Here is a 15,991-nt window from a genome sequence, read left to right on the forward strand (position 1 = left end):
TGTACAGTGGTGCCCCGCTAGACACTTACCCTGCATGACGTCGAAATCGCTTAACAATGACATTTTTGCAATCGCTATTGCGATTGCAAAACGATAGTTCCAATGGGGTTTTTCCACATTACATCGATTAGGAGCCTGCTTTGTGAACCGTTTGTTTGCTATACGATAATTTTTCCAGTTCCGCAAAATGGCTTCCCTCCCTTCTCAAAATGGCTGCTTTTCGGACCCCTGCTTCAGAAGACAGCAATTTTTAACAGCTGATCAGCGGTTCTCTATGGGCAATCTTGGCTGGACGATGAGGTATTTCCCCATTGGAACACATTGACCAGTTTTGAATGCATTCCAGTGTTTGTTTTCACTTGATGACGATTTCAATTAACAGTGATTTTCCTGGAATGGATTATCGTCATCAAGCGGGGCACCACTGTATAGCACAATATGCTGACCACTAAGTAGAAATCACTTGTGTTCCAACTCTTCAGCATTCTTCCGATCCAATGCATGCTTACTCAGAAGAAAACTCTACTCTTCATTAGTAAGTGAGTAGGATTACAGCCAGTTGTCTCATAAAGTGATTCTGGTATAATATCGCGCAGCACTGATTTACCACATCAGATGGAAAATACAGAGCAAGAAAATCTTAATACCCAAAGCAGGACCTTTGTATTCAGCATGTCTCCTGTAGCAACTCTAGCTAAATGCTGGGATTTTTTAAATGTATTTATTGGAGGGGAAGGTATTTTGTTTTTTACATACTATCATCACCCCATTAGCAATCCCTGACCACAATTTAACACTCTTAGAATATTATTTCAGTTGCTAGAGATATATTTGAATTAGAACATGAATTAGGTGTCCCACCTCTGGGGCACTGCTGTTCAACAATATATCTCATGTGTTCCAGTGAAATATCCTACATTCAGTCTCCAATATTTCTATTTATAGGAACTTAAGCAGCAGGACAGGGAAGACTTGGGAGAGCTGTTCCCAGCTGGATAAGGTTAAGCTAAAAAGACAACAGTGTAATGGGCAGCCTTATACCCATGTTACTTTATGCGCATCTTCAGTTCTTACTCTCAACCTGTGTTCAATTGATTTCAGATATTGATCCAGTTCAGGTCTAGTTTTCACAGAAAGGTTTTCATACTTTGCTGGTTGAGGCCTACACAGATTCTAATGCCGTTAGAGCTAACAGTTCCCAATTCAAACAGATTAATTCATCACAACTGGTCAGGACTACTATTACATAAGGGTACACCTATAAAGCGCATTTTAAACAGTAACACATCTGTGCCCTCATTCTTAAGGAAATGGACCATTTTTATTCTTGCTGTCATATTAAAGCCATTAATTATCTCACATTCCTGAGCAAGAAGATGACCTATATAACCTTGGACACTCAGAAGTACATTTGCTTGTTTATTTCAGTTTGTGAAAAGATAATAATTTTGTTTATTATTGTTTATTATTGTGGTATACAGTAATGTTAGTATAATGTTGGTATCCCACTTGACCACAGCGCAGCCATTCTGTCTGCATCAAAGCCACTATTTGTATGGGGAAATGCCAAAATCACTGTCTTCTGCCTGACAGATAGGACTCTTTTGTTTTCTGTTTATGTGCCTTGTATTTAGATTTCACATACTGTATCTTCAAACTGAATGTTCATCCAGGGGTCACCTGTAGGCATTTACTGTATATGCCAATCAATATCTATTGGGTAAACATCTTCCTCCCCAGCCATGAGAACTCACCTCAGAAATGGCTGGTCAAGGGTTTAATATGCATATATTAACACAAGAAAGATTGGATATGAAAGCCAGAAAGAAAAGGGAAAGGGTGAAAAGAAACAAATCCAACCCCCAGCATTCACATTTCTATAGCTCTATGTGGCAAATAATATGACAATGTAAATAAAAACAGTTTTAAATAAGGGGAGAACTTTAGACAAATGGGACAGACACTAGAAAAGGTAAGAAAGGGAAAGTCAGGGATTGGCTGAGGGGAAGGCCTGCCGAAACTGTTATACAAGCTGTATACTCACTGCTTTACATTGTAGCCAAGTGTCATTTCTTCAGTGTTGTCACATGAAAAGATATACTAAAATATTTATGAACTATCAGGGGGTGTACTCACTTCTGTGATATACTGTAACTATCCGCTGAGTAAATGCAACTACTTTTTCATACTCCTGCATTGAAAAGGGAGTCAGGCTTGATGGCCTTATAGGCCTCTTCCAGCTTCGTTATTCAATGATTCTTGTCTCAAACCAGAATTTGGAAAAGTTACTTTTTTAGACAAGCCACAGGCTAAAATTCTATTGTATAGGATTTCAGATATGATTCGTTTTCTTGGGACATCAGCTGTTTCTGCAATCCTGTTTTAATTTTTTTAAAAAGAAATCATGGCTGAATCCAGCAGTTAAGTCACGTGTTACTGTATACCCATTGAATCTTTATGTAGAGCAACAATTTGTTTTTTCAGATTCTCAGATTGTTCATTACCATGAGATGCCATGTGGAACTTCCGGTGACCAGTCTGTGAGAGTGAGAGTGATAACACCTGCTCCCCCTTCACACCTGGGGCTTGTGACATTAACGGGTCTCATGACACCAGGGAGGGAAAACGGCTACTTAGGCCCAATTTGGACATTGTCACTTAGAGGTGTACTCACTTTTGTTGCCAGTGGTTTAGACGTTAATGGCTCCGTGTTGTATTATTTTGAGGGGACAGCACATTTACACTGTTATACAAGCTGTATACTAACTGCTTTACATTGTAGCCAAGTGTCATTTCTTCAGTGTTTTGTCACATGAAAAGATATACTAAAATATTTATGAAATGTGAGGGGGTGTACTCACTTCTGTGATATACTGTACATATGTACATACACAATCTTGTTCTAACAAATCAATAACATAAATAAAATACCTATTCAACAAATTAGGAAGAGTGATACAATATTTTTTTTTTCTTCCAGGAGACTCTGCAAGATGAGAAAGCAACCGTTTTGATTGTTCCAGTTACAAAGCATAAACTCTTGTACATACTAAAATCTGATATATTAGCACAACTGAAGGACTCTGCGAACATCTTCTTTATATTTCAAGGGTTAGAATGTTGGATTATGCCAATGTAGATTCCAGCCCCCCTTCACCCATGAATCCAACTGGGTGACTCTGGGCCAGTTATTCTCACTCAACATGGCCTGTCTCAACAGGGCATTGTGTCTACCACCTTGAAAACATCGGAGGAAAGGCAGTAACTGATAACAGACAAATAAACAGATACTGTATTCTTATATGCCTGTCTCAGCATATAGATAAAATTACAGGGGCGCAGGGGCAGAAGGGAAAACTGCTAACAACAAAATATTGTGACACTTTAAAGAATAACGTATTTGTTTCTGTGTGAGCTTTTATGGATCAAGATCCACTTCTGCTATGTGTCCAAGGAAGTGGATTTTGATCCATAAAAGCTCACAATAAAACAAATCTGTTAGGCTTTAAGATACTATAGCTTTATCTCCTTTTCTTTTCTTTCTTTTTAACATTCCTGCCTCCTAATCTTGGCACAATATTGTTCTAGAATGTCTTCAAACCACAGAAAGAAGGTCAAGGAGAACCACAAGAGACTTTGAAACCTCCATGAGCAGGGATCTTAGGAATCTTGACAGAGATGGCTATCTTGATGTCACCCAGTTTCTGATCACCAAGAGAAGAGAGGAGCCTCAGGGTTGCAGAAGAGATCTGTGTAAGCAGTAAAATATGGGCCTGGGCTGGGAATCAATGCTAAATTCTGATACCGGTTATGTTCCTAACACCAAGCCCATTAAACTCTATCCAATCTAGTATATCAGCATTTTCGCTCTTAGGGTCGGTGCTAAAAATAATGGTGACAAACAACAGACTGATTTGCTTACATTCCTATGTGTCTGAAATATACAATATGTATCCATTTTGTACACTGAAGAGTACTTCCAAATAAAGTGTAGCAGTTAAAGTTGATTAACATTTGAAGATAGTGCTGTTCAACCTTTTTTTAGTATTCCATATGGCAGGCTTTAATATTAGACACTATAAAAAGAATTTTTTTAAAAAAAATCTTCAAGAATTTGTCTCCAGTATGTTTTGAAATAAAGTGTAAAAAGACAGTAAGTCCCTTCATGAAGGCACTTCCTGGCTGGTCTCGCTAAAAGAAGTGAAATTTGGGTTACTAGCTCAAGACATAATCAGAACATTGCTGCCACCGTCTAGTCGTTTAGTCATGCCCGACTCTTCGTGACCCCATGGACCAGAGCTCGCCAGGCACGCCAGGCGAACAGAACATTGCAAGAACCACAATTTTCTTACAGAGCATCAAAAGTGGAAACTGATAACAAGAGTTAACATAAACTGAGCCTCACTGCAAAAGAATTTGAAACTTTACTTGGTCCAAAGTTTTAACACTTTGTAAGCCTCTTTACTTATTGTACAAGGCACTTTATGATCCAAAGATCAAAGCACTGGGCTTGGGTGACCCAGGTTCAAGTTCCCAGTGAGCCAAGAAATTCACAGAGTGACCTTAGCTTGGCCCGTGTCACAGGACTGTTAGGAGAAAAAAGTGGGAGAAGAGCCATGTATGCCACCTTGAGGTAATTAGAGGTCACAGTACTCCCATACAAAAATCCCCTCTCTATCATGCCATGCTTTTGACCACGTTAGCAGTATAATTTAGGGCAAAGTTTGAAATCTCTCTCTCTTTTTTTTTCTTTTCTTTTTTTTTACTAGTGAAAAAAAAATGTGGAGGCAGAAATCTTTGTCCCTCTGCTGCATTCAACTAGATATTCAGATCCTGATTCAATTTGTGCCCTTTTCTGCAACAGGATAACCATGGTAATATATTATTCCTCCATTTACTCCTTCCACTTGCCCCCTCTTCCTCTATAATTTCTCTCAGGAATTGCAGCAGGAATCAAACCAGTCCTCTGTGAGGTGACATGGACACATGACATAGCAATAGTAATAACAATAACAGAGTAGCTTCACATCCGTGCAATAACATTTACCAAGAACATACTATATGGAGTGGTGCAACTCCAGAGATATCAAGCAAAACATTATGCATTTCTGGCAAACCTTGGAGTAGTGAATCTCTATAGGAAAGGGCTTAAACATATGAGGACATGGTTGGAAACTATTCTTGCAGAGAAGGAACCTACCCCTGCTATCTCCTATACAAAAGCTCTGACGTGTGAAAGTTATCCCTTAAAACACAGTTTATGGGTAATGTGTAACTTTAGTCTTTGGTGGTGTTGGGAGGGGGGATATTCATGCAACTGGGTAGCAGGTGGGTTAAAAGGAAACAAACAAATCCCTTGACAAATTTCAGGTGAAGCATTATAATAAGCTCCCTCCCCCCCCCTCCAACAATTACTAGTTTAATTGCACAGCACCATGCCTAGATAATGTCATGGTTACTACTGAGTGCTGCTAGTTACAAAAACAAATGCGGAAAAGCAAGTGCCTTAAAGTCATCTAATGTGGGCTGTGCAGTTGTTTTTAAAAAAGCAAAGTAGCTGCAGCTTTACTGACAAGTCATTAGTCCAGGGGCAATACCTGCTGTCAGAATGTATAATTTAGAAGGTCCCCGTCAGAAGGGAAGGGAAGGAAGACCATAAACCACTTTCCCCATGTTGGGGGAAGGGTGTCCTTATTCATATAGGTCTCAAAGGGCAAATAGCCACCATTGGCTGCCGGCAGCTTTTACCTCAGCGTGTTGAAGGCGAGTCAGGGCTGAGAAAGAGAGGCGGACTTCTCTTCTCTTTCCCACCCACCCACCCCCGGCATTCTCCGCCTCTGCAAGCCGACATTTTTCAAAAGTTTCAGGGGGGATGCACGGAGGGAGAGAAGCAGGGCGCATGGGAGAGGGGGCGGGGAGCCACCAGCCGAAGCCGGGAGTGCGTCAGGCCCACATAACGCGCGCAGAGCGCAGCACCATCACCCCGCCGTCAAAGGCTACAGAAATGCCTCCGAGTCTTAACAGAGCCTAGAGACCAGCTCCGTTTGGGGGGCTGTTAGGGGCTTTTCTCCCCCCTCCCGCCCCACCGTTCCCGGTTCTCTCAGCCCACCTAGGCTGTCTCCCCCCCTCCCCCCTTCCTGAGGTAGCGGCCGAGCAAACTTCTGCCCCTGGCCAGGTGCGCGCCAGGCGCGGGGGCGAAAGCGCGGGTCCCCTTACCTCCTTCTGCTTCGGGTCTTGCGGGTAGACGTCGGGCGGACCCAAGCGGGACCGCTTGAGAGGTCTCTGCTCATAGCTGAGGAGCCCGAAGGCGGCCATGATCTCTCATGTTAGCCGGCGAAATGAATGAGAGAGAGTTGGAGATGGAGCAGCCTGTGAGCACCAGGGAGCAGCACTTGGCTGGCAGACAGACTCCCCCTCTGGGTCTGGCTCTTTTCCTTCAGGGGAAAGAGATTTTGTGGGGGGGGGGGCGGAGAGAGGCTGGGCGGCTGAGAAATGCAACCCAACCCACCCACAGAGACTCATGCCACCCCCGCTGAAGTGCCCGCTAAAAGAATGGGGGGTGGGGGGGAACGGCAATCAAATCTTATTTGGTGTCCTGGGGGGGGGGGAAGAAAAGAACACCCCCACCTAGCCAGCAAGGAACATCATGGTGCTCTTCCTTCCTCCCCCACTTCTGTTGCAAGGTTCAGCTCCATCAGACTTGGCCAAATATCAGTGCAAAGGTTTTTTTTTCCCCATCAAGGATGCAGTTTCCTTGACAAAGACACCCTCAGCACCACTACTCCGTGATACACAGCACTGAGGGTTTTAAGTCACCACTGAGATTCAAAATGGTACAAAATGATATTCACACAGAGAGAGAGAGAGGATGCCAGTGGTGCCATCTTATCAGGCATTAAGATGATCCATCTGATAATGTTAAGTTCTAGAGTCACTAAACCACAAAAAGAAATTACTGTGCACTCCTTCAGAACCTTGAAATCCATATCAGTCCAGAGAGGAACTATGACCATCTGATCGTGTGCAAAATAGATGACACTTGTTTCTCTTTTCACACTGGAAGAGTGTTGGGACAACACTTGTGAAGCCGCTTCTAGAAACAGTACACGTTTGCTAAAACATACTTAAAAGGTAAGTTACCCATGTTGTTTAAACCTTCAAGGCCCTTTAGCATTTCTCCCTAGAAAGTAGTATACTGTATTTTTTATCGACCAGAAAGCAGATAGTAAATAACAATAAAAAAGACTGGCAAAACAAAAATCTGGCCCACAACCCTAAAGCACGCTTCGTGCCTCATGTATTTTGGTGGTCATAGTTTAACCAGATGAAATGTTTTTGAGAACTCCTGGGAATTATTTTATGACACTTGGGTAATCCTTAATAGGATTTTTGGACCTTTCTTCCCCCAACATGGCTACTTTTGACTTCTGTTTAATTTGATTACTGAAATGTATATCTTTTAATTTACAAATAATGAAGTGACAGGTACTACACTCTTGTCAATTAGTACTAAACATATTATTACTGTATATTGTTTTATATAGAGAGTCTACTTTTGGAAAAGTGGTCCAAGAAACAGGTTATTATTGATTTATTCCTGTTTTTCTTATCTGTGACAATATTTAGGGGGTGTTTGGATACATATCCATGATTAGTGGCAAAGGGCATTTGCCTATTATTAAATATGTCATTATTTACATTAGTAGGGTAGCTAGTAAATCCTTAATCCCCCAAATGGTCACATCAAGTTAGCATTTGGCTAGATATGCCCAATAAAGTTATTAGGATTACATGCAGATTATTACAAAGGCTACTACAGAAACCATGTTGCCCATATAGCTATTTAATCCTATTAAATATAATATAGACAGACATAAGGATAAAAGCACAGATATACAGTAAGAACCACTAAGGATACACTGTAGCCACTTACTTGTAATAATCTCTCATCTAGAGCAAATAACTTTAAATGGCCAAAACATTTATCTTATTCATTCAGGCTCTTAATTATTGCTTGATATTTTGTTTGTACAGTATAGCAAAACAGACACATGTATACTCTTCACTCGCAATGGAGTAAATCCTACCATAATCTAACTTTTAAGGAAATTAATGGGGAAATTTTTCTTGTACAGCTTTCTTCATGTGGTTTCTACAGGTTGCATCCATTATTAAACTGGGGGGAGGGGAGGTCAACAGGTGGCATTGGCTAGTAAGTATGAATACAATACTATGCTTTCTACAGTATATTTAACCTGATGATGGTGACAGTAATGGCCAGGTGAGGAATACAGGTAATAGAAAAAGTGGCAATGGCTTTTTAAATCAGGAATGGGATTCTCAAGTTATGCTTATCAATATTAGTTGCTGGAGTATGAAACTTTAGGTAAATAACAGCTTCATAGAAATGAAGAAGAAAGAACTACATATGTTTATTCACGAAGGCTTTCACGGCCGGGATCTAATGGTTGTTGTGGGTTTTTCGGGCTCTTTGGCCGTGTTCTGAAGGTTGTTTTTCCCAACATTTCGCCAGTCTCTGTGCTGTCTTCTGAAGATGCCGGCCACAGAGACTGGCAAAACGTTAGGAAGAACAACCTTCAGAACACGGCCAAAGAGCCCGAAAAACCCACAACAACCATTAGATCCCGGCCGTGAAAGCCTTCAGGAATACAGCTATATGTGACATTTGCACAGCCATTCAAAGAGGGGTTTCCACAAGTGGTGGATTCTTTTGTCTAGTGGAATGACACCATTGAATATAGGCCAAAGAGGGCTCAGCAGAGGGTCAGAAGGATAGGTAGAAAGTGGCATTCATTCAGAGCCAGCCCTACAATTACCTGGAGTGGGTCTGTTGACTACCTCAGGCAGCACATTTTGACTTTCATGAAGAGATATGGTTCTTTCTGGTTCTTTCATTTGTATTTTTACTGCCAGGACTGAAGAGAGGTGCTTGGGCTTCAGAAGTTAAAAGAATTTGACTGACCTCAAATACAATAGCTATCGCTGACCTCACTCAGCAAAATTCCTTTGGTCAGCCCTGGTAGGACAGAGAGACAGATTGCATGTCCAGGCATCTGAGTTCTGATATATCTTTATACTAATTGTAGTGTGACTCAGGGTGCGATCGCACAGTGACAGAAGTGTATGTCTGATTGCACAAGAAAAGGTCACTCTATCAGGATCAATTTCCCTTAAAGTGACACTGATTGAGATAGAGCTGGAGTTTTTATTGTCCATACATCATATGATCACTGGGAAATAGCTCACATTCAACAGCACCATAAGTGGTACAAGCTCTGTGCTTAACCAAGCCCTCTGCTAGGCTTTTCATGTCGGATTATCTGAGAAGAGTACATGAAGTCCATTTATTTATTTATTTACAATATTTCAATCCCACCTTTCTTCCTCAAAGGACCCAAGGTGGCTTACATCATTAACATAGTATTTAAAACCTAAAAACAGTAAGTATACAAATATTTTAAGAGATTTAAACAAGTATTATATTAAAATGGTAATTAAGATCAATATTAAAATACATTTAAAACAACAGAGCACAACAGTTCATTTAAAACCCCTCTCAGACCACCAGTCATTTAGGAAAAGCCTGCTTGAACAGAAAGGTCTTTGCCTGGCTCTGAAAGGACAACAAAGATGGGGCCAGCCTGGCTTCCAGTGGGAGGGAGTTCCAAAGTCTGGGAGCTGCAACAGAGAGGGCCCTCCCCTCTGCTGTTCCTGAAGGGGGTGGGACTGAAAGAAAGGCCTCCCTTTCTTAATACCTGGGCAGGCTCACAGAGGGAGATGCAGTATTTAAGGTAGCTTGGACCTCAAGCCATTTGGGGTTTATAGGTTAAAACCAGTGTGGTGATGTCCTCTGAAGCCCCTATGCCCCAGGCCTTCATGAGGTTCTTGCTCTTCTTCCTTCTTTGCTGCCACCAGGTATTACTGCTTTAATACCATTTAATCATGGAGACATGAGTGTTTTTAAAACTCAAGTCATTTATTAGATTAGGGAAGTTAATATATGAATACTATTCAGTAGATAATCACAGGCTGCCAATCACTTATATTTGAATCACATCTGATATAACTTTGTACCTCTTTTAACTCTCCATTCTATTCATCATTCTTTCAGATCTCTAACTCACTCTTAGTTCACTTTTAAGTTTCACACAGTCTCTCTCTACCAGAATCTCCCTCAGACTCCATACCCGTCTTTATATCCATCCCTCTCCCCCCTTGGCTCCGCCTTCTGTCCACTCATTGGCTCCTTATTCACTGTTCTACTGTGACGGACAGGTGAAGGCAGTACTGTTCGCTACAACCAGCACTTTGAATTGTGCCTGGAAATGGATCAGTACCCAGTGGAGTTGTTGTAACTGGGGAGTTATAGATTCCCTGTAACCAGCCCCAGTTAGCAATCTGGCTGCTGCATTTTAGACACACCAGAGTTTCAAAGCACTTTCTAAAGGGAACTCCACATAGAGCGTGTTACAGTAATCCAACAGAGATGTAACTAGGGCATGTATCTGCAAAGAGTTTAGAATACAGCACAGAATACCTCACAGAGCTGTTTAATTATTTTTGTGCTTATTTGGAGTGCTCATACATTTATTGGGGTCCTATTGTGTTTCCTTCAAGTAGGTATTACATATAACAGCATATCTATATATACTAATTCCAATGCAAAAAAAATGAAAACAAAAACACTCTAAAGGACTTTAAAGATATTGAATATGGTGTATTTTTTTTCCTAAATTGTTTACTACATGACTGCCTAGACTGGTCTTAAGTGACTAGATAGGCGAGATATAAGTAAATAAATAAATAAATAAATAAATAAATAAATAAATAAATAAATAAATAAATAAATAAATAAATAAATAAATTCTGCCAGAAATCTGAAGATCTGAGATCTAAGCATTTTGGAAAGTCTTGCTCCCTTTCAATGCAACTATGATCTAAAGAAATATTATATGAATTCAACATGACAGCTGCAGCTAAGACAAGTTCAGAATAGACGAAGAGCTATATATATTCCAATCCCATGGTATTTTAAGAGCAAATAATATGCCATTATTTATTTTACAGTTAAACATTAGTGAGTTGTTTTTCAACTATGCTTAAGGGTCGACCTTAGAATTACCAGTTCTGCTGCCATAAAGTGCTTCTACACATTTAGCTGAAGATACAACTGAATCCCATCCGAAGAAGAGGCTGTTAATAGGCCAGATGTTCACTGAGAGTCTGTATATACAGGCAACAAGTGCATCATCTATATTTCTGACAGATTTAGCATACTGGGTCAGCTTTAGCTGTCCTTAACCATTTGTTTCTTTCTTTCTTTAGATGAAACATACCACTTTTCCTCCACTCAAGAGTCCCCAGTGTCTTCAAGGTCTAGGATGGAAATCTTTCTTTTGGCTTTGTCACCCTTAAAGGGAGGCCTGATGAGGACATAAAGGAGGGCTTTTTCAGCATCTAGTCCCAGGCTGTGGAACTCCTCTTCCAAGGGAGGTCAGGTTGGCTGCCTCTCTCTTGTCCTTCAGCTGGTAAACAAAGAATCGTCTGTTCAGGCAGGCATTCGTCAACTGCCGCCTCCCAAAGAAGGACGTTTAATGAGGGATGCTAGACTTTTTTCATCCTTTTAATATGCTTTTAAATTATTTTTTTAGAAACTTATCCATTAATTTTTACATGATTTGTTCTAATGTTTTTAACAGCATGATTATTTGAATTTTTGTCTTTTAATGTTTATTGAGAAAAAGTTGGAATAAAAAATTGAATGAATGAAACATAATAAAGCAATGCTAGGAAATTGACAGGTGTATTTGTTGCAATATTTGCAGCAACAGAATAAATGTCTTAATTAACCAGCCCAAGAGAAAATAATCTTACTTTGACCTGCCAGTTAAATATACAAGAATGACACAGACCAGAAATCTGTTCCCAGGAAGAACACATTTCTTCCTTATGTATGTGTAAAATCTAAAACATTAGCCACTTAAATGAAAAAAAGATTATGCTTCTCATAGCCACCACGGGGGACGTGGTGGTGCTGCGGGCTAAACCGCAGAAGCCTGTGCTGCAGGGTCAGAAGACCAAGCAGTCGTAAGATTGAATCCACGCGACGGAGTGAGCGCCCATCGCTTGTCCCAGCTCCCGCCAACCTAGTGGTTCGAAAGCATGCAAATGCAAATAGATAAATAGGGACCACCTCGGTGGGAAGGTAACAGCATTCTGTGTCTAAGTCGCACTGGCCATGTGAACATGGAAGATTGTCTTCAGACAAACTCTGGCTCTATGGCTTGGAAATGGGGATGAGCACTGCCCCCTAGAGTCGAACACGACTGGACAAAAATTGTCAAGGGAACCTTTACCTTTACCTTTTTTAGCCACTAATTGCACTTCACCTTGTGGAAAAACATGAAGCAAGAGATCTGTTGCTGTTGTTGTTGTTTTAATTTCCTAATATTTTATTAACATCCATAGTATGACAATACAAGTTAGAATTGTAGTACAATACTATCACATTACTTACAAAGTCTATCAGCATTATTTTTCTGTACACATCCACTAGTACATATTTTAGCATACTTAATCCTTTAAAATATTACATGCCAGCAATGCAAATTACTTCCCATTTCACATTTTTCTTTTCTTGAGCAAATCCCATATGTTAATAATGGTTACCAGGTTTTCATAAAGTTATCCTGTTTTATTTCCCTCTATATATTTTGATTTGTCAGCTTTTCCATCAAGACCATTTGCCAGATTCTGTTCTCAAATTTTTTTGTACTGAAAGAAAGATCTTGGGCATTTCTCCAGTTTTGTGCAATTTCAGCTCGTACTGAACCAATAAGATGTGCAATTAGGTCTTTATTAAATAATTTTTCATTTCCATCCTTAAATATTGAAAATAATAATAAAGCTTCATTTTTAATTATTTTTTTGATTCACCAGTGTTTCTATCCATTTAATTATTTCCCGTCAATACGCTTCCACTTTGGGGCAAGAGATCCACATGCATTCTAGTGTGCCTTTCCTTCCACAGTTTCTCCAGCACCTATCTGAGATTTCTCCATTAATTTTGTAGGGTGCCAATACCATCTATGGGATACCTTCAAAACCATTTCTTTTGTTTTAACTGATATTGATTTATATGGATATGTGGTCCATACTCCCATCCTTTCTTTCTCTGATATATTGATATTCAAATTTGTTGGAGCAGGGTAAAAAGAAAAAGTATATGCAGAATTTATAAGTGAGGCTTGTCACTAGGATTCTGGCATTTACATATTTTATTGTTAATACTGAGAAGAGTCCCTAATGTGTTCCTCCTGCTGCCAGCAGGAGGAAAGTAATACTGACTTGCTTATTATGCAGAAGCACACCCCTCTGCTCTATACTCGGCTTCATGGCTATAAATCTCTATGATCATCTAGTAACATCCCTCAGCCAGTCAGTGTACGGATATTTGCATATAGTGCAGCTGAGCAGTAACCATGCAGTCTTCATGCAAATCAAACTCTGAGACTCAGTATAGAAAGTTAAATCACTAGGGAATAAGTTTGCAGTTTCGGTTCAGTTACTGCTTGATGTTCCTGTACTTTTGAGTTCTAGAGACAATTCCATACTAGCTTGTATTTCAAGAAAGAAAATAAGCCGTGGAGAATTTCTCTCTCTCTCTCTGAATTTCCTCTTATGCCTTACTGCTTGGAAATATGTTTCACTTTTTCTACAGGTAAGAGTGTAGCAAAGCAAATAAAAAACAGCTTCATATAGAATGACTAGAATCAAGCTGAAGAATATCCATCATATTTCAGTTGCTGCAAGTTGCTTTTAGTTAAGAAACCAGTACAGGCATTTTTTTTTTACAAATCACACGAATGGCATGCCACATTAGAGGCAAATACTGTACCATTTTCTCATCTAACAGAATGTGGTGGTTTTTTGTTTGTTTGTTTGTGGGTTTTTTGTTTGTTTTTTGTTTGTTTTTTTCAGTTCCACACCAATGACCATTGCTAGTGTGTATAAGTCATAGGATTCTGATCAATATATTCATGATCTGCGATAATATTTAAAAGCCCTAAAGGACCACCTTCTTCCATACGAGCCTGCCTGTCCTCTAAGATCAAGCCAGGAGGCCCTTCTGAAGGTGCCACCCCTGAAAGAGGTGAGGGGGATGGCATGCTGAAATAGGGCCTTCTTGGCTGTTGCCCCCTAACTTTGGAATGCCCTCCATATAGAGATCCGCCTGGCTCCAACACTTTTGGCTTTTCAGCGCCAGGCAAAGACCTTTGTGTTTAGCCCGCATTTTAATTAAATAGTATTCTTTAGCTAGCCATATGAGCAGGATTTATTAATAATAATGTTTTAATAATTGTTTTTAATATAGGATATTATTATAATATTGCCTATTTTAATGGTTTTTAATGTTTTTAAAGTTTTAATATTGTTGTACGCCACTCAGAGACCACTGGTAATGGCGTGGCTAAAAAAAATCTTGTAAACAAACAAACAAATATTTTTTCTTATTGTTAGGCATTTCAATGATATTTTGGTCTTCATCTTTCCCTTATTTATTCACTACATTTATATTACAGTATTATATTTGCAAACTGGATGAAATCCTGTTCTGTAACTCACATTGTGTAAGGCTGATGATGTCGTTAATTGCAGCTATTTTTCAGATTTTTTTTTTTAAAAATCCAGTTCTATTCTTGAAGGTCCCAAGATTCTTATGAGATCTGTTTCATCATGAAGAAGCTGTTGGAAGCTACAGGAATGGGGGGGGGGGAGGAAGTCTTTAATTTCTGAAATTCCACTGCTTAGAATGATTTTACTGGTGTTGGTGATTTTCAAGAATTAATACTTCCCCACCCATGGCCCCCCAACAGCTTCCTCATAATGGAAAGGATCCCATGGGTGTTTCAGAAGCTTCAGGGGGAATTGGATTTTTTTTTATTTCCAAAAAAAATCACTGCAGCCTTACACAGTATAGCTCTGTGAACAAGATTTCAGTTACTGTCTCTCAGTCAAAGTGTTCAAGGCAGTTTACAGTTTAAAATACCAAAATAAAATCATTATGAAATTAGACCACAATAAAGCTATTACAATAGGATCCTCCTTATCCATGGAATTGGAAAAATCCTAAAAATAATATATTTCTAAAGTTGAGGTTACCAGACCTGGACACTAGAGGACGCCAGAGATCATGCTATGCGTAGTGTTTGCTATTAAAATGTAGCAAATTGCTATAATCCACATTTTTCAGCATCCGCGGTAGGGGGGCTTGGAACTGATTCCCTGTGGATACAAGGGTCCTAATGTAAGAGGCCGTGGAGGTTTTCTTCTAAAGCTATTGCTCCACAGAGACAGGAATAAAACTAGAGAATACAAATTGTAGTGAAACAGATTTCACCTGAACATGAGGATAAACTTCATTACAGTGATAGCCTTCCAATGGAGCTGACTAGCTTAGGAGGTGGTAGACTCTCATTCACTGCAGGTTTATGAAAGAGGATGTGCAGCCAAATATCAAGGATGCTGTGGTTGTGTTCTGCCTTACAAATCCTACATGTGGCTGAAATAGATGACCACCTAGGTTTCTTTCAGCTCCAGAGATCAGTCAGAATCTGATGAGTCAACGCCTTGTAAGTTCAATTGATTCCGTGGATTTACTCTAATTGCAACTTACTACACTAAGCAACAGGATTTCAGCCATTGCCTTAGGCAGATTTTATACATGGACATACCCTTCATTGGCATGTGGTGGCACTGCGGGTTAAACTGCAGAAGCCTCTGTGCTGCAGGGTCAGAAGACCAACAGTGGTAAGATCAAGTCCACACGACAGAGTGAGCTACCATCACTTGTCCCAGCTCCTGCCAACCTAGAAGTTCAAAAGCATGTAAATGTGAGTAGATAAATAGGTAGCACCACAGGGGTAAGGTAATGGCATTCCGTGTCTAGTGGTGCTGGCCACATGAACAC

At 40.0% G+C, this 15,991-nt stretch overlaps 1 protein-coding gene across 7 annotated transcripts in view; it reads right to left on the reverse strand.

The window, feature by feature from the left end:
• MED12L (mediator complex subunit 12L) overlaps positions 1 to 6,983 on the reverse strand; it is a 205,302-nt gene extending 198,319 nt beyond the window's left edge. For all 7 annotated transcript variants that reach the window (XR_013542948.1, XM_072996076.2, XM_078389115.1 and 4 more), the window contains exon 1: positions 6,217 to 6,983. Coding sequence is in view for 6 of the 7 variants with exons in the window: in XM_072996076.2 (XP_072852177.2) it covers positions 6,217 to 6,315 (99 nt within the window). In the remaining variant the exon portion in view is untranslated. The remainder of the gene's footprint in view (positions 1 to 6,216) is intronic.
• Positions 6,984 to 15,991: the final 9,008 nt, after the last annotated feature.

This window comes from Pogona vitticeps, chromosome 3 (genome assembly GCF_051106095.1).
Source record: "Pogona vitticeps strain Pit_001003342236 chromosome 3, PviZW2.1, whole genome shotgun sequence".
NCBI classification, from domain to species: domain Eukaryota; kingdom Metazoa; phylum Chordata; class Lepidosauria; order Squamata; family Agamidae; genus Pogona; species Pogona vitticeps.